General features: G+C 55.5%; 1 protein-coding gene across 8 annotated transcripts in view; it reads left to right on the top strand.

Moving 5' to 3' along the window:
* Positions 1–9,128: 9,128 nt before the first annotated feature.
* The window catches only part of DNM1 (dynamin 1), a 43,731-nt gene continuing 35,183 nt past the window's right edge, over positions 9,129–17,676 (top strand). For 5 of the 8 annotated variants that reach the window (XM_012639770.1, XM_012639772.1, XM_012639773.1 and 2 more), the window contains exon 1: positions 9,129–9,393. In XM_012639770.1, coding sequence (XP_012495224.1) covers positions 9,233–9,393 — 161 coding nt within the window. In that variant the 5' untranslated portion in view covers positions 9,129–9,232. The remainder of the gene's footprint in view (positions 9,394–17,676) is intronic. The other 3 variants (XM_012639774.1, XM_012639776.1, XM_012639775.1) reach the window with 1 other exon arrangement.

Raw genomic sequence — 17,676 nt, 5'->3', positions numbered from 1 at the left:
CGGCTGGGGGCAGGAAGGGGAGTAAGGCAGTGTCCCCACCGTAGGCTGGTGCAGCTCCCCTCCCACCCATGGCCACTCGCTGCAACCCACCGCCTGCAAACACTGCCTGCTGAGCCTCACGGCCACACTCCCAGGCCTGACAAGAGCGTGCCACATCTGCGCCCCCATCCTTCCAATCCACCTCCAATCCTGCCAGAAGCAGGATTCTACCACCCTCCTGCCAATTTCCCCCACGTCCTGCCAATAGTCCCTCCTTCAAATCCCCAGCCTCGCCCTCCATCTCTCCAACTCTGGCGGCTCCATCCTTCCAACCCAAATACACCTGCCACCCCCACCCTCAGCCTCCATCTGCGCCCATCACTTCATGAGGCGGCGCCTCCCCACTCACACCCCCTTTGTGATAATGAGATCGTCTCCCTCGTGCCCATGTTGTGACAATAACATCCACACCCGCCGCCAACCTTTCCCTGCCCTCTGCCCCCTCCGCCAGCCCCTCCCCCACAGATACCGCCACCACTGAATCCCGTGACCCTGGCGCGTGCAGAGCCCGTAGCCTCCAGCCCAGCTGCACTGCCCCGGCCGTCGCCCCCACCCGCCGCGGCCCGGCCCGGGCGCAGTCCCGCACCTTGCTCCCCCGCGCGGTTTCTGCCGCGGCCACGGTGCAGCCTCAGCCCCGCGCCCCTTCAGGTCTCGCGCCGCCCTCGCCACGCGCGGGCCGGGCGGCTCCGGCTCGCAGGCTCCAGGGCTCCCCGCGGCTCCGCCGGGGCCAGTAGCTCGGAAGGCCCGTCTGTGGGCGGGGCCGGGCCGGAGCAGCGCCCCCTGGAGGCCCGGAGGTCCTGGAGCCGCCGGCGCCGCTCACCGGTCACGTTGCGGAGGCGCAGTCAGCTCACCCCGCGCCCGGGAGCCTGCGGACGCGGCTCGGGGGTGCCAGGGGGTCCTGGGCAGCGCAGACCCTCCGCCGCGCGCCCTCTTCATTGGGAAGGGGCAGCTCTGAGCCCGAGGTCTGTCTGTCTCCCGGAGGAGTCTGTCGTCCGGCGGGGACACTGCGGGGCACTTCCAGGAGGACCTGTCCCCAACCGACCTCCCCGTGGCCGTCCCCGGCCCGAGATCCTGGGGGCCCGCGCGCGGCTGCGGTGGGAGGGGGCGTGCAGCCCGCCCGTGTACATTCGGGCCCGGCCCGGCCAGGGGGCGGCCAAGGTCGCACCGCCCGGCCGGAGCTTGCCCTGGAAGGGGATGAGGGGGGCCCACTTGAAAGTATTTTTTCTCATTAGATTTGGCTGGGGTGTGTGTGAGGAGGGCTGAGTTCAGTTATCAAATACGGCCCTGCCCCGCATCCTGCCCCTACAGCTGTCCTGCCCCCAAGGACCGCTTGAATGACGACGACTTTATGCCCCGTCCCGGAGCCCGAACCGTCCCTGTTCGTCGGTGGCCACCCCTTCCCCTTTCCTGCGGCTGGCGGCGGCGGTAAGCGCAGCGCCGACAGCGTGCGGGCCCCGCGCGGCTGGCACCGGGGACGCGCGGCCCGCCCCAGCCCGGTACTGTGACCGAGGGCGCTCCAGCCGCGGAACCCGCGTGTCGACAAATCACTGCAGTCGCGTGACGAGGGCTGCCCCGAGCTGTGCCCCGGCTCTGCTGCGGCGGGCGGCGGCTGGGGAGCCTAGCTCGGCCCGGACCAGTCGCGAAAGTGGCCCAGCGTGGCCGGAGCGGGGCGGCGGCTGGGCCGGGGGGACGCCGGCGCCCGCGCGTGCGGAGGCAGCCTGCGAGGTGGGCTGCGAGCGCCGGACCCAGGAGGCGGCCCTACCCGCGAAGGGCAAGGGCGGGGAGCTCCAGGCAGGATGGGAAGCCCGCGAGTGGCAGCAGCAAATCCGCGGATTAGAAAACTCGCTCTGGCGAGAACCAAGACCGGCAGTGGGGAAGGAGAGAGGACCGCCCAGGCTGCCAGCCAGGCCGATGCTCGCGGACACCTTGATGCCAGCGCTGGAGACGCCCAGGGTCGAATCGGGGCTCCCTGTCTTCTGGCTGGGCCACCTGGCCCGCAGGAGTCCTCTCAGCCAGTTTCCGCGTCTGTCAAATGGGTGCCCCCTCCCCTGGGAGTGTGAGGATGACATTACATAATGCTTAGCACTGGCACCTGGCGCAGAGCGAGCTTAGCAAATTGCCGAAGTAAAAATAAACTAAAAATAAGGCTCATACTGGGGAAGGTAGGGAAGCCAGCAAGCACTAGCTTCCTGCGTTGTTGGTTCATCGTTCTGGAAAGCAATTTGCAAATTTTCTGTCAAGACTCTTGAATACGTTCTGCCCTTTGACAGGGTAACCCCACTTGTAGGGATCTAGCCTAAGAAAATGATCAGAAATGAGACTTAAAAGCCAGCAGGTTGCTCACAGAAACATTATTTATACTAGCTGTCTGGAAAATAATCAACTTCAGAGGAACAGCCAAATAAATCATGGTGTCTGCCTCTTAAGGAATAGCACACAGCCATCAGAAATTGTGTTTTCAAAGAATATTTAAACACTCACAATATGATGTAAAGTGAGCTCGGCAGGTAACAAAATTGCATGCACATTATAATCCTGGTTTTGGAAAGAATAAATATATGTGTGTAGTGGGCTCATGGGGTTTTTCACTTTCGCTCCTTTTTTCTAATTTGCTGTGTTCGGTTTGGATAACTTTATCACGCAGGGAGAGTGAGCTTTTTTTTTTTTTTAATGTGTAAGACCTTGTGCTGCCTCCTTGAAGACCAGACAAGAGAGTGGATGGGAACACTCTGGGGACACTGTTTAGGGCTAATTGCTTTTAATCAAACCTTTGCAGGCACAGCCCCCGGAAGAATATCTTTGGTGGCAGAAGAGAGGCCGCATCTCTATGTACCCCAAATAAAGTTGAGGCTGTGGAAACACCTTGAGGCCTTTTTCTTGCCTCTGATTTGAGATGCCCCTTTATCATGAGATAAATTCTTAGACTCTGTGGATCTATGTGCAGACCTGTTCTCCCTAGGAATCTACCATCCCTTCTCATGATGATACCACATGCTGTGATTATTACAGCTTTGGAATATGTTTTAGAGCCTGATAGTACAAGTCTCTGACATTGTTATTATTTAAATTTTTTTTTGCCAATTTCTAATCATGTATTTTTTTTTCAGATAAATTACAGAATTTTTTCAAACCTTCCCCAGCCCCAAATTCCCAGCAGCATCCTGATTGGTGTTGCACTAAGTGTGCTTAAGTTGGAGAAGAACTCACATCTTTACCCTGAGTTTTTCAGTTTAAGAATGAGGTAAGGCCAGGCACGGTGGCTCACACCTATAATCCCAGCACTTTGGGAGGCTGAGGCGAGAAGATTGCTGGAGGTCAGGAGTTCAAGACCAGCCTGGACAACAGGGCAAGACCCTGTCTCTACAAAAAATTCTTTAAAAATCGGCTGGGTGTGGTGTCATGTGTCTGTAATCCCAGATACTTAGGAGTCAGAGGCGGCCGGATCACTTGAGCCCAGGAGTTCAAGTTTGCAATAAGCTATAATCACACCACTGCACTCCAGCCTGGATGACAGAGTGAGACCCTATCTCTAAAAAAAAAAAAAAAGAATGAGGTAAATGCACATTCTGTGCAAGTAACAAATACTCATATGTACCCCAGAAATACAAAAAATAGTATGTATCAATAAAAATCAGCAAATCTAAGCAAGCCTCTTAAAAAAATGAAGTAAATGTCTCCATTCATTCAAGACTTGCATTATGTTACGGTTTTGCAGGTTCCTCCACCTAGCACTTGTGGTGCAGTTTCTATGGCGGCTGTTGTCGCTATTTTCCCAGTACACTTTCTAACCGGCTATTGATTATGGTATCTTTATCTTGTAATCTGCCACCTCCCCACCTTGCATTATTTCTGTCCTCAGCAATGTCATGTGCCCTTGATGACAGAAGCAGCTGCTGAGTTGTCCCCTTGTCCTTGGGACCCAGCTCAGAGCCCTGCACACCACAAGGTTGCCTGGTGAAGGTCGATTAAATGAGTGAGTGAGTGAATGAAGGAATGGCTTACTCCAAAATGCGATTTCTTCCCTTTGTCCTTGGATTAGTGTTCATCATGGCAGTTCTCTCCTTGACATCTGTGTCCATCACCCTACAGAGGCAAGCCCCAGCGAGGTACCCAGCGCAGCACACCACCCCAGCATGGGCAATCAGGTGGGCCCCACAATGACATGCCAGCTCAGAATCCCCAGAAACAGGCGGTGCTCAGCAACATCTCCTAGTCAGACAAGAGGCAGAGAAAAATACAAGACCATATGCTTATCATGTAGCCTCCCCAGTGGCTGTCACCCACCTGCGCCTTTTTCTATAAATAAACGTGGTGTGAGACACAGAGGACTGAGGTGGGGAGCAGCAGGATGGGCACAGCCTTGTTGCTGCCCCTACTTTCCGGGGAGACCCAGGATAGATCCCTTCCTGACTTGCGGCCTTGGTTTGGCCACCTCTGCTGGACAGGACCGACCTGTGGGTAGCAGGCTCTCCCTCCTTATCATGGTCGCCACACCCGCTACCTTCGTGAGACTGAAGAGGGTTCTTTGGGCACTGTACTACACTATTCACAGCCCACATTATTCACAGTTCCAGGCACTGTTCCAGTGTGTTACCTAAATGATTATTACTTCACTGAATCCTCACACAATCCTATGAGTTAGGCATCATCGTTACCCCCTTTTACAGATGAAGAAACTGAGGCTCATGGAGGTGAAGTGACTTGCCCAAGGTCATCAGGTGAGAGAGTGGCAGAGGTGGGATTTGAATGCCAGGCAGTCTGGCTCCAGACTTAACTATGGCACAATCGGCATGTATGGGCACCTGCCCTGTTCTGGGCTGGGGGGCGCTCCTTACCATGAGATGGGGCAGTGCAGGCACAGAATCCTGAACTGCCAGTGCCCAAAAGCCTAGGAAATCTTGCTGCCCAGCCCCCAACCATGTAGAGAAGGGCACTGCGTGTGCCCCATCCTGGTCCAGCTGATTCCTCCCCAGCCACCCTGCCCCAGGCTGGGCCAGGTGCCCTTGCTCTGTGCACCTGGTATGCTTAATTTGTCTGCCTCTCTCCTGTGAATCTGCATTCCGGCAGGGCGAGCCCTGCTGTATCTTACTAACCTCTTCATCCTCCTGTGTCTCGCCTGAGGTCTGGCACAAAGTGGCCACTGATCCATACCTGTTGAGGAATAGAAGAATGAATGAATGAATCCAAAGGGCTAGACCCTAAGCAGACTTAGTGACTAAACATGTCTTGACCCAGGAGCTGTATAATAAAGCCACTGTTAATTCAACTCACATTTATTGAGCACCTGCTATATGCACAGATGCATAGATTACAAGAGCCAGCATAGTGTAGGACATAAATGTGGAAGCTCTTAGACAAACCGACCTCCATTCACATCTTGACGTCATCACTTCTTGGCTTCGTGACCTTGGAGATGTTCTCATTAACCTCTTTGTGCCTCAGTTTCCTCATCTGTCAAAAGGGGCTAATAAAACTTCTCCTTTCTGAGGGTTGGGAGATAGTGATAGGGACTCCTCAGTACGGTAACCAGGCTGGGATGAAATATCCAGTGCATGCGCCTGTTGTTCTAATCTTCCCAGCACAGTTGGTGGTCAAAACGTTGGGAGCTCAAGAGAGAATTCTCCTTCTCTCATGCTCATGCTGAGGGTCAAAGCCATTTTTAAGATTCCCATTTAACTCACTGGCCTGCAGGGCACCCAGCTTCTCCAAGCCTGAGGAGACCCATCTGCAGCGGCTCTCCTTCAGCCCCTGCCAAGCCCAGTGGGGAAACTGAAGCCAGGGTAGATTTCAGGTTCATTTCCTTCCTGACTTCATACCTCTGCTTTGCTGGTTCCTCTGTCCACAACATTGTCCCTTCTCCACAGCCTCTGGTGGCATTCTATTCATTCATTCTTCAAGTCCAATACAGCCATTTTAGCAGACCAGGGAGCAAAAGCAGGACACCACTCAATAGTGGAAAACTGTGTGGTCATGAACAAGAAATGTGAGTGATCTTTTACACTGAAAGACATCTAAGACATACTGTTACTAAAAAAGCAAGTTGCAGAAAATGTATATAGCAGAGCTTCTCTGACTTTGATGTGCACAGAAATGGCCTGGAGTTCTCGGTTCTTGTCAAATGCTGGTTGTGATCCAGCAGGTCTTGGATGGGCCTGAGATTCTGCATTTCTGACCTACTCAATGTGTTGCCCAGGCATCAGTGATACAGTAGTATGGGATATTTAGTTTGATCCCATTTCTATAAAAACAAAATGGAACAAAATAAATATATGTATGGGGGAAAGCAAAATAATAGGCCAGGCGAGGGGGCTCACACCTGTAATCCCAGCACTTTGGGAGGCCAAGGCAGGAGGATTGCTTGAGGCCAGGAGTTCCTGAACAACCTAGGCAAATGATGAGACCCCGACTCTACAAAAAATTTAAAAATTAGTTGGGTGTGGTGGTGTATGCCTGTAGTCCCAGCTACTTGGGAGGCTGAGCAAGGAGGATCACTTGAGCCAGGAGTTTGAGGCTGCAGTGAGCTATGATCTCACCACTGCACTCTAGTTCGTCACAGAGTGAGACCCTGTCTCAAAAAAAAAAAAAAAAGCCAGAGAATAAACCCTAAACTGTAGTGGTTATTTTTAGGTGTGAGGATGACCAGAGGCTTTCAAACACTTGTATAAAGTCTGGTTTTACAATAAGTTTTGCTATTGTAATTAGAATTAAAAATAATAAAAGTCCAGCCACAACACCCTGTAGGCAGAGATCTGTAAACTCCACCCCTTCCCCAAATGAATGGTGCTGCTCATCCAGACTCCCATCTCTGCCCTCTCCAGTCCTCAGAGCATAACAGGTTGGCCAGGAACAGCTGCTCAGGACACGACTGTGTGGAGCTGACGCTCCAGCTGTCTGGAGAGCTGTCATCATCTGTGTCCATGCAGCTGCGGTTTAACAAGGGCCTCCTGAGCACGAGGCCTGGGCCACGCCTTACACGGGCATTCCAATCCGTCATTATCCCCATTATCCAGATTAGACGACTGAGGTTCAGAGACACGGAGGGACCTGGATCATGCAGCTTGTCTAAGGTCCAGGCTAGGCTCCTAACGCACTCCCTGGTGTTGCCAGGGATAGGGCCCACTCTTTCCCCTCTTGCTGCCTGGGATATTCCTCCCCTAGATGTCCACATGTGTTATTTCCTAATTTCCTTGTGGTATCTGCTCAAATTTTTTTTTTTTTTTAGAAACAGGGTCTCACTCTGTCGCCCCGGTTGGAGTGCAGTGGTGTGATCATAGCTCACGGCATGCAGCCTCGAACACCTGGGCTCAAGTGATCCTCCCACCTAGGATCCCAAAATGCTGGGACTATAGGTGTTAGCCACTATGCCTGGCCTCAAATTTTACCTTACCAGAGAGTTCTCTGATCACCCTCTGCATAATAGCAACACCACCCCTACCCCAACCCTGCTTTTTTGCTCCCCAGAGCACTCATTGCCATGATCAGGGTTATAGATATTGGCTTATTTGCATATTGTCCCTCTTTTTCCACTAGAATGCAAGCCACATGTGGGTAAGGACATTGTCCATTTGCTCACTGTTTTAGCTCTGGGTCTACATAGTGCCTGGTTTAACATGCATTAAATGGATGAATGAATGAACAGTCTGCTTTGCCAGCAGTGCCTCCCACCCTGTTCACAGCACAGGGAAATAACCTGCTGCCTGCCCCCAATAGCACAGACTAAGCTGGCTTCCCCTTCCTAGCTTCCTGATGGGGAGTCCTAAGTAGGTCTCTTAAATGCAGAGGTAGGCACTTTGCCTGGGGCCCCATAATCTCTCCATATGAAAGGAATAAGCAAGGTAGGGCTGTAGGAGCCCCACTGTTTTACCACCATGCAGATGGGCTGGGGCAAAGACTGCCACTCTTGCTGGGTGCAGTGGCTCACACCTGTAATCCCAGCATGTTGGGAGGCTGAGGCAGGAGGATCATTTGAGTATAGAAGTTTGAGACCAGCCTGGGCAACATGGTGAGACTTCGTCTGTACAACAAATTTTAAAATTAGCCAGACATGGTGGTGTGGATCTGTAGTACCTGCTACTTGGGAGGCTGAGGCAGGAGGATCATTTGAGCCCAGGTGTCTGAGACTGCAGTGAGTTATGATTTTATTTTGCACTCCAGCCTGGGCTACAGAGCAACACACTGCCTCTAAAAAAACAAAAAAATAAAAGACTGCCTCTCTCTAGGACAAGAGCTTTCTACTCTCCAAAGAAGGGCCTTCCAAGTGTCAGGGCCATGCACTTGCTATTCATTCTGCCTGGATGCTGTTCCCCTGCTCTGCCTGTGGCTGGCTCCTTCTCATTTAGGTCTCTTCTCAGATGTCACTTCCTCAGAGAACCTCCTGACTCCTCCCAGCCTAAAGTGACCTTTTCACATCCACACAGGTACCTCTCTCTTCACACTCCCTGTTTATTTCCTCCGTTGCTCTTATAAACTATTTTCGTTTTTACTATTTCATTTATCTGTTTGTTCATTGACTGCCTCCACCTGGCCACCTTCATGCAAGATCTGTAGGGTAGAGACCTTGGCTGTCTTGTTCATGCCTGTCTCCCCAGTACCCAGGACAGGGTCTGGCGTATAGAAGGTGCTCCGTAAATATTTGTTGAATTAATGTTCTACCTTTCTCCTTCTAGAAATAGGGGAACTGAGGCCCAAAGGCGAGAAGGGACATGCTGCAGATTAGTGTCAGGACCTAGAGAAGAAGGCGGAGAGGTCAAGTGGAACTCCCGGTCAGAAGGCTCTGACCAAGGAGGAGGCCGATCTTCTCTCCAGCCCTCAGTTTCCCCACATATAAGATGCAACGAGGCAGCCATGACCCCTATCCAAGAGGCCTGGTACTAGGGGTGAGACTTCGCCAATTGCCAGAAATGTTATCTTCTGCGCAGCATCTGCGGACCCCAGACATTGCTAAAAGCGCCCCTAAAGCCGCAGAAGGAGAAAACTACAACACCCATGATGCCCCGGGCGGCGCCTGCGCAGCGCGGCAGACCGCAGCACCGCGGGCGCCCTCTAGTGGCGGCCCGGCGCGGCGCTCCACTCAGCTCCCCGAGGGGCGGGGGACCCGCGGCGCAGGCAGTCGGGGAGCGAGGCTGCAGCGGCGGAGCCCGAACCCGGAGAGGGAGCGGCGGCCGGATCGCAGCCCGCGAGGCCCGCCGCAGCCATGGGCAACCGCGGCATGGAGGATCTCATCCCGCTGGTCAACCGGCTGCAGGACGCCTTCTCTGCCATCGGCCAGAACGCGGACCTCGACCTGCCGCAGATCGCCGTGGTGGGCGGCCAGAGCGCCGGCAAGAGCTCAGTGCTCGAGAATTTCGTAGGCAGGTAGGAGCGGCGCGCACCTGAGCGCGGACCCCCAGCCCCGGGGTCCCCAGGGCCCCTGCCCGTGGCCCCGACGGCGCGGCGACCTCGCAGCCCGGGGCGCTGGACCAGCGCGCGGCGCGTCTCCCCTCCCCAGCCGGAGGGAGGCGGCCCTGCCCCCGCCACGGGAGCCCCTCGGGGGCAGCAGCGCCCCCGGCTAGTCTGCAAACGTCGTCAAGCCGCCGGCCACGGAATCACGCCCCCTCCTCCGCCCCATCCTTTAGGGAAGGCTGCGCTCCGCCAGGAGACCCTGGCAAAGGGTTGCCCCCAGCCAGTACGGGCACTGAAGGAGCGCGCATTACTCAGCGCCGCCCTTCGGCTCGCGAGTCCCCTGGAGCGGCAGCACCGGGGGCAGCGCACCCACCCCCACCCAGGCTCTACAGAGGACAGTCCCCTACCCCCTAGGAACTCCTGGGCTGCGGCCGGGGACAACCGCCCACCCACAGCCCCTAAAGAGGACAGAGCCCCGTGGGCACCGAGGACCAGGCACAGCCTCCCCCCGCACACACACCTCTGCGGCTCCCGCCGCCATCCGTGCGCAGCGCGGCGCAGGGGGGAGGCGCGGGCTGCAGGATGAGGAAGGGAAGGGGGAGGAGAAACCACTTCTGATCCCTTTCTGAGCCGCTGGCCCCTCGCTTGGCCGCGGCCCTGGGTGGGGGGCGTCTGTCAATGCCGTTCTCCCCTTGGCCTGGCAGAGGGATTGTGATGGAGAAGGCGGCGGAGGGCAGAGATGACTAAGACAGGGAAGCAGGATGACGGGGAGGGGGAGCCATTTGCAGAGCCTAATCCCCCTCCCGCCTCTGATCCCACAAGGCGCTGAAAGGGCCAGGTGGCGGAGTGCGGAGCAGCCACAGAGACAAAGGGTCCTGGGTTTAGGGGGGCAGGCAGGGTCGTGACCCCCCCTGGCATCACCCCCCACCAAAGGAGAAGCAGAAATGGCTTTTCTGGTGCTGAGGAGGGAGAGAGAGGATGGCGCTCTCGGGGTGCTGGAGGTGGGATGGGGGCTGGGCAGACTGAGGGAGGAGGTGGGAGAGTTGACGCTGACCTCCCCTCCATCACCTCCCTCCCTCATCTTCTTCAGTAACCCTTGCTTTCTTCCAATGACCTTCATGGCTAAGGAGGTGACTGGCACGTGGGAGAGGGAGGCAGGGGCCCCTACTCACAGAGCGACAGCAGTTCTGTCCAAGCCAGGTTCTGCTGTGAAACCTGAGACAAGTCACTTGCTTTCTCTGAGCCTCAGTGTCCCCATCTTTAATATGGACAGTTGGACTGGATGGTTGTTCCTGCCCCTCAAATGTCTAGGAAGCCCTGTGCCAGCCCTAGAGGTGACAGGGAGAGAAGCTGACTGCAGAGCTGTGTGTGGGGGATGTGGGAAAGCCACCATGGGGGCGGCTGCGCCCATCTGGACAGCAGAGGGGGAGACATCTGTCTCTCCAAAGGCTCCTTGCAGAACCCCCTTCCGATCCTGTGACCCCCAAACTGCAGAGACACAGGCAAGAGGCACACAGATGGGTCCCCTCCCCAAGGCCCAGCAGTCAGGGACACCCAGCACTTTACAGTATGCAAACTACATTCCTGCCTCTCATCCTTTGAACATTTGCTGAACTCCTGCCCTGTGCGAGGCCACGAGCTCTGGGCAGAAAGTGTGGAGTGGAAGAAGTGGCGACCATAGCTCTTATCTACGGAGCCCCTCCCATGTGCCCTGCAGTCCTACTGAGCACACAAAGCCCCCAGAGGCAAGGACCATGATGCCGTCCTGCAGATGAGGACACTGAGACCCTGGAGGTTGGATGCCTTGCCCAAGGTCACACATTCAGGAAGGGAAGCACCTGTTAGACTCCAGAGCCCAGGTTCCTAATCTCAACCCTGCACATCCTCTGAGTCAGGCCCTGCACTGAGCATGGGGACGTGCACGTGTGTGGGCCTCCATTTTCCCCATCTGTGGGATGGGAATGCTGACAGCTGCTGTCCTGCCTTCCTGAGAGGTGGCTATGGCTCCGGTGAGTTCATGGGTATATAAGCCCTTGTGTAAACACGGGGGAGTGAGTCAGTTAGGCTTGGGAACCTATGTGTGCCCAGCCCCTGTCCTCTTGGAGCAGGCCAGCCACAGCCACAGCAGATCTCAGCAACCGTTTGCTTGCTGAGTGACAGAGCAAGGTGTGGACTCTGCCCCAAGAGGCCTGGGCCCTCTTGCTGCCCTCCATACCCCAATGCCCTTGGCTGTGGTCCCTGCAGGAGGCTGTGCAGGATGTTGAGATGCAGGCCCAGGGCAGAGGAGGAGGGCTTAGCTTGATGTGGAGGAATGGGCGGGAAAGCATTAGTGATCCTCCCAAAGCTAGTGAGGACAGGGAAACTGAGGCTCAGTGAGGCTCCCCGCAAGCCGGCCCTGTCTGCTCCCTCATGGGCTCCTAACCTCTCCACCTAGGGCTGGGTCCCCAGACCCGTGGGCATGGTAATAGTGCTTTGCCTCCTGGGGCTTCCCAGGAGCCAAACCCCCAAGGGGGAAGAGGTGGAAAGTGCAGAGGGAGGAGAGGCTGCTCCAGGCCGGCCTGGGCTCGCGGGCACAGGAGAACACTGCTGTCCACTCTGCAGTGGAGCTGGCCCAGCAGCTGCCCGGGACCCTGCTAGGACTTGTGTGGGTCTATGCTACTTCTTCACCCCTCCCCGCTTTTACAGAAGGGAAAACTGACGCCAGCCCATTCAGTCATTTAGCAAACATTCATGGAGGGTCCACAGTGTCTCAGCCCCGGGGGATTCTGTAGTGGAAAAGACAAAGGCCCCGCATTCTAGAGGGAGGAACTCAGAAAGAACTGGAGAATGTGGTCAGTGTCGGGGAGGGCAGCAGGGGTGCTTTCCATGGGGAGGTCAGAGAAGGTCTGTAGGAGGAGGTGGCACCTGAGATGAGAACTGAGGGATGAGAAGTGGTGTGACTAGCTGGGGGAGGGGAATTCCAGGCCAAGGGAACCGCAAATGCAAAGGCCCTGGGGCAGGAAAGAATTTGGTGTGTTTAAAGAGCAGAAAGGAGCCACTGTGGCTGGTGTTCAGCAAGCAAGGGGGAGATGGGATCAGAGAGATTGGCAGGGGCTAGATCTGCAAGGCCCTTAGACCATGATGGGCGAGGAGTCCCAGTTTATTTTCATTATTGTTGGAAGCTTTTAAGTAGTGGAATGACTTGAGCTAATTCTGTCAAGGGTGTGACTTGGGGAGGGGACAAGGGAGAAGGCAGGAGACCCGGCCCAAGCTGCTGCAGTGGGCAGGCGGCAGCAGGGCCTGGCCAGGCCAAGGAGGAGGATGGTAGCGGAGGGGTTTGGGATATGCTGTGGAGGAGGGTCCCACTGGAGGATGGATGTAGAAGGTGAGAAAGAGGAATCAAGGATGATTTCCAGGTCTTTGACCCGCGCTTCTGGGTGAGCGTTGGTGCATCGGGAGGAGCAGATGGGGGGGAGGCGGGGGAAGACCAGGATTCAGGTCTGAGCATACTGAGCCTGAGATGCCCACTGGACTTCTAAGCAGAGGCGTCAGGTGGCAGTTTGGTGATGTAAGTCAAGAGTTCAGGAAGGCAGGAAGGCAGGCTGGAAATATAAATTTGGAAGCCTGCCTTCCAAAGTTGGTGTAGAGATGAGATTTAAACCCCTAAGAGTAGATGAGATCATGTTGGGGGTACGTGTAGACAGAGGAGTGCTCGTGGACCCAGCATACTGCAGCATTTCATGAACAGATGCCTGGCGCCCTAGGCCAAAGAGGTCTCCTTGCTGTCCCTCCAGCTCCCCTTTGTCCCTTTTACACACGCCCTCCTCCCAACACTCATCCAGGGCCAAGAGCAGAGTGTCCTGGAACAGGCTTCCCGACTCCAGCCCCCCATCCTCGCTCACTCTGGTGCCAGGTGGGTTGACAAACGGGCAGTGCCCACCCTCCCTGCCCTCTGGCCCCTGGGGAGGCCAGTGGGAAAGTACCGGGGGGCCGAGGCTCGGGCTCTGGAGTCAGACCTGCTGGGTCTGAAGCTCAGCTCTGCCTCTGACAACCTGAGAAACCTCAGGCATGTTTCCTAAGCCTACCCAGCTGCTATTTCCTCATCTGTAAAATGGGGATAATAATAGCGCCTCCCCCGTGAGATTATGGCGAACGGTGAAATAACCACTTGGGCTAGGCCTGGCGTAGAGGATGGGCCAGTTCTGTTCCTACCTGGGCATAGGCCAGCAAGCCCTTTGGGATGGTGCAGGCTGGGTGAGGGTGGGGGTGGGGAGGGGATCTTCTCCATCCAGGGTGGAGGAGGGGCCTGGTGAGTGAGCCTCTGCCCAGAGCCCATGGGGCCGCCTGGGAGGCAGGGCTTTAGGTGTCCCCATGGCTGTGCCTGCCCTCTACTGAGGCTCCCTGTCTCCCACCCATCCCCTTCCCCTCCTTCACATTCTCATCCCAGCATGGCTTAGTGCTGGTCTTGGCCTCTGAGAGCCCCTCTCTTTGTCAGGCCTAGCCCTTCCCATGAAGACAGCCCACTCCCCACTGCTAAGCTCTGTCTCTTCCTCCAAACATTTTGGAATTCATCATAGTGGTCCCATTTCTCAGATTTGAAGACTGAGGCAAAAGAGTATTAGGGAATAACTTAGACATCCTAAGTAGAGGGTTGCTGACCTGGAGGGGACAGAGGGAACTGACATTTCCTTGGCATTTACATAGTGCCAGGCCCTGGGGACATAGCTGTGAACAAGCCAGACCCATCCCTGCTTGGGGAGGCTCACAGCTGACCAGGGCAGACAGACGTTAAGTCCACAAAGAGCTCATTTGTTGTGTGTTTTGAAAAAGGGTGCGAGGAGCCTGATATTGAGGGGATGGGAGTCATCTGGGGGGGGTCAAAGAAAGTCCTCTGAGGATGTGGCATTTAAGGCTGGACCTGAGCAAGACTAAGACTTGGTCAAGCAAAGCGCGGACTACTCCGGGTGCAGGGCCCAGCCTGAGCAAAGGCCCAGGGTGAAGGAACCCAGTGGGCTTGAGAACCCAGGTGAAGGGCAGCGTGGCTGAGTGAGGAGCAGATGCCAGAGGTGAGACTAGGAAGCTCAGGCAGGTAGGGCTTGATGGGCCTGTTAGGGACCCTCAACAGCCACCTCCACCCTCCCCCAAGAGAGCTGCCAACGGCCACACTCTGCTCTGCCTCTCCATGCTCAGAGCACGCACCTGCCACATGCTAAGCACGTGCTGCCTGCAGACCACATGCGGAACACACACCTGGGGGCTGCACTTGCAGGAATGTGCCCACCCCCAGCCGGAGGACATCCTCTCCAAACCCCCACCACACCTGGTGGCCCAGAGGAGCTGAGAATGAAAGGTGACCCTGGCAGACGGCATCTGATCCTGGCGCCAGGAGAATCGAGTTTCCCAGGCCTTGGCTGGGGTCACAGAGTCGGACCCCCAGGGAAGCGGGTGCAGGCGGGCGGCGGGTTGGAGTGGAGGAAGCTGCTCATGGGCACAGTGCTGCCAGGCGTGGGGCGAGAGCAGAAACACAGGCCCACGTGCCGTATGTCTGAATATTCCAGTTATAAATCAAGCTAAGGAACTGCTAAATGCAATGCATTCTGCCCTCCTACCTTGACAAACACATCTTCACAACAACCTGGTCGCTGGGTTTGAATTTAGAATTTCAGACTCCTCAGAGTTCCGTGTCAGGATGTGGAGATGTGGGGACAGGTGGCCCCTCTCCCCAGGCCCATCTCTTCCCACTCCATCCCTCCTGGGCTCACATGTGGACACCCCAGCCCCCATATCCCAGCTCCATCTGCGGCCCCAGAAAGGACCCCCCTAAGGCCTGGGCTGCCTCCAGCAGTAAAATCAGCTCTTGGCGGGCAGACCCTAGTTGTGGGCTTGGGACTGCTGGAGAGGGAATTCCAGGGCACCCAAGTGTAGCCTAGGAGGGGAACACACACTCCAGCTGGGCACCTTCCCTTGGCCTCTGGGGACTTTTTGCCCCATGGGGAGGGTGAGGCCAGAGAAGGTTCAGAGAGGGGCCCCTAACCCCAATTTCCCAGGTCTAAGGGTAGTACCAATGTCCTTTTTTTTTTTTTTTTTGAGACAGAGTCTCACTCTTTTGCCCAAGCTAGAGTGAGTGCCGTGGTGTCAGCCTAGCTCACAGCAACCTCGAACTCCTGGGCTCAAGCAATCCTGCCTCAGCCTCCCGAGTAGCTGGGACTTCAGGCATGCGCCACCATGCCCGGCTAATTTTTTCTATGTATTTTTAGTTGTCCAGATAATTTCTTTCTATTTTTTTAGTAGAGACGGGGTCTCGCTCTTGCTCAGGCCGGTTTCGAACTCCTGAGCTCAAACAATCCGCCCACCTCGGCCTCCCAGAGTGCTAGGATTACAGGCGTGAGTGAGCCACCGCGCCCGGCCCCGATGTCCTCTTGGAACCAACAATCGATTAGTAGGAGCAGCAGAGACTATCATCCCAGGTTTTTAGGTGCTGAAATGACAGAGAGGGTAGGAGACCTGCCTGAAGTCTCACAGCAATCAAATCAGAGGCAGGGAAGGAACTGGCACGCGTCTCCTGCCTCCAAGTTAGGCCTTTCCATGTGTCTGTCTACCCTCTCTCCATAGCCCCATGTGTGCACGCACCACCAACACACCTGTTTCTCCTCTTCTACTCTTCCTGGGTGATTCTGGCACTTTTGTCCCCTCCCTGGACTGAAATCTGGCTAAGAAACAAGACTTGTTTGAAGAAGTCAGCTCTAACAACTTGGAATTACTACAGGCAATAGAAGAAAAGGAATATTGGGCTTGGAAGATGTTCAAGACATTCTCCTAAATGGCATCTTCCCAGTGCCCTGGCCCGAGGTCCCAGGATAGACCTCCCTCACCCCCACCTTCCCATCCATTTCAGTTCCCGAGCCCTGTGGCTTCTGCGCCCTGCCCCTACCCCCATACCCCATCTCTCTAGATCGACCACCATTACCTTTGTCTCAGCAGTGGGGGCAGCCTCGTTGTTGTCCTCCCAACCTATTCTCCACCCAACAGCATGGAACTCTCTATAGCCTTCCAATCTAGCCTCCTATGTTTGAAGCCCTCCTGGGACCCCCTGCCCGCAAACCCAAGCCCCAGCTCCTGAGCTGGGCCCCTGAGGCCTGATTACCAGCATCCCTCCAGCCAGTCCCTCCTGGTCGACCTGAGTGTGTTACTGTTCATGGAAAAAATGGGCTGTGCCCCCCGCTCCTGGGGGGCTGTTGCATATGCTCCCCTCTCACCTGGAAGACTCTTCGCCCTGCCCTGTCTTCCTCCTTCCCTGGCTTTTTCCTCCAAGTCTCATATCTGCCAACACCTCCTTGGTGCCTTTTGGGGTGATAGAAATGTCGTAAAATTAGATTGTGATCGTGGTTGCACAACTCTGTAAATATACTAAAAATCATTGAATTGTGCGCTTAAAATGGGTAAATTTTTTGGCATAAAATTGTACCTCAGTAAACTGTTTAAGAAATCTGAAATCCCCTGGATTGATCCTCACATGGCCCCCACGACCTGCCCCTCGGTGTGGGGCCAGGGCTCTGTTTCCACCCAGGATGAGCAGCTGTCAAGGAAGAAAGAAGCCCGTCGCCTTGGTCTGAGAGCTCCTGGCAGACAGCCGCTCCAGCCATGGTTAATATTAACGTCTTATCTATTCATTACCTTGCTATTCTTTTATCTCTCCGGCTCACATGCCTCTGGTCTCGATGCAGGGAAAGCAGGCCACTAGACTGGAAGGGGAGAAGAACCTCGGCAGGTGAATGCATGCTCACCTCTGACCAAAGTCCTCAGTTGGAGGGGACCCAATCCTGTAGCACACACAAAGCCCTCAGTACAAGGCGTGTGCTCAGGGAGAGGGCGCCACCGATGGGCACCCTCTGTTAGATCCTTCCACAGCCAGGATCTCAGGACGTTCCCTCCACAGCCCTAGGAGGGAGCTGCTGGATGTGTCCCATTTCACTGATGGGGAAACTGAGGCTCAGAGCAGGGAAATAATTTAGTGGGGGAGCTGGGGTTTCTTCTCATCAAGCTGCTGATGGTAAGAAATACAGGTCCAGACGTAGCTCCATACTGAATAATTTTGGAAATGTCCATAATGTGCTGTTAGGTGAGCAGAGAAGCTACCAAAGTGTGCACAGAAGCCCGGTGTGCGGGCACCTGAGGGGCCTGTGACTTCATTTCTCCAAGCCTCAGTTTCTTCCCCTGTAAGATGGGGAAACTGATCACACCGTCCTCACACAGCCATGTGAGGATCAGTCCAGAGGA

This window comes from Propithecus coquereli, unplaced genomic scaffold (assembly GCF_000956105.1).
Source record: "Propithecus coquereli isolate 6110/MARCELLA unplaced genomic scaffold, Pcoq_1.0 Scaffold142, whole genome shotgun sequence".
NCBI classification, from domain to species: domain Eukaryota; kingdom Metazoa; phylum Chordata; class Mammalia; order Primates; family Indriidae; genus Propithecus; species Propithecus coquereli.
Note: the sequence above shows the minus strand (reverse complement) of the source record. Positions and strands in the feature narration are given on the sequence as shown.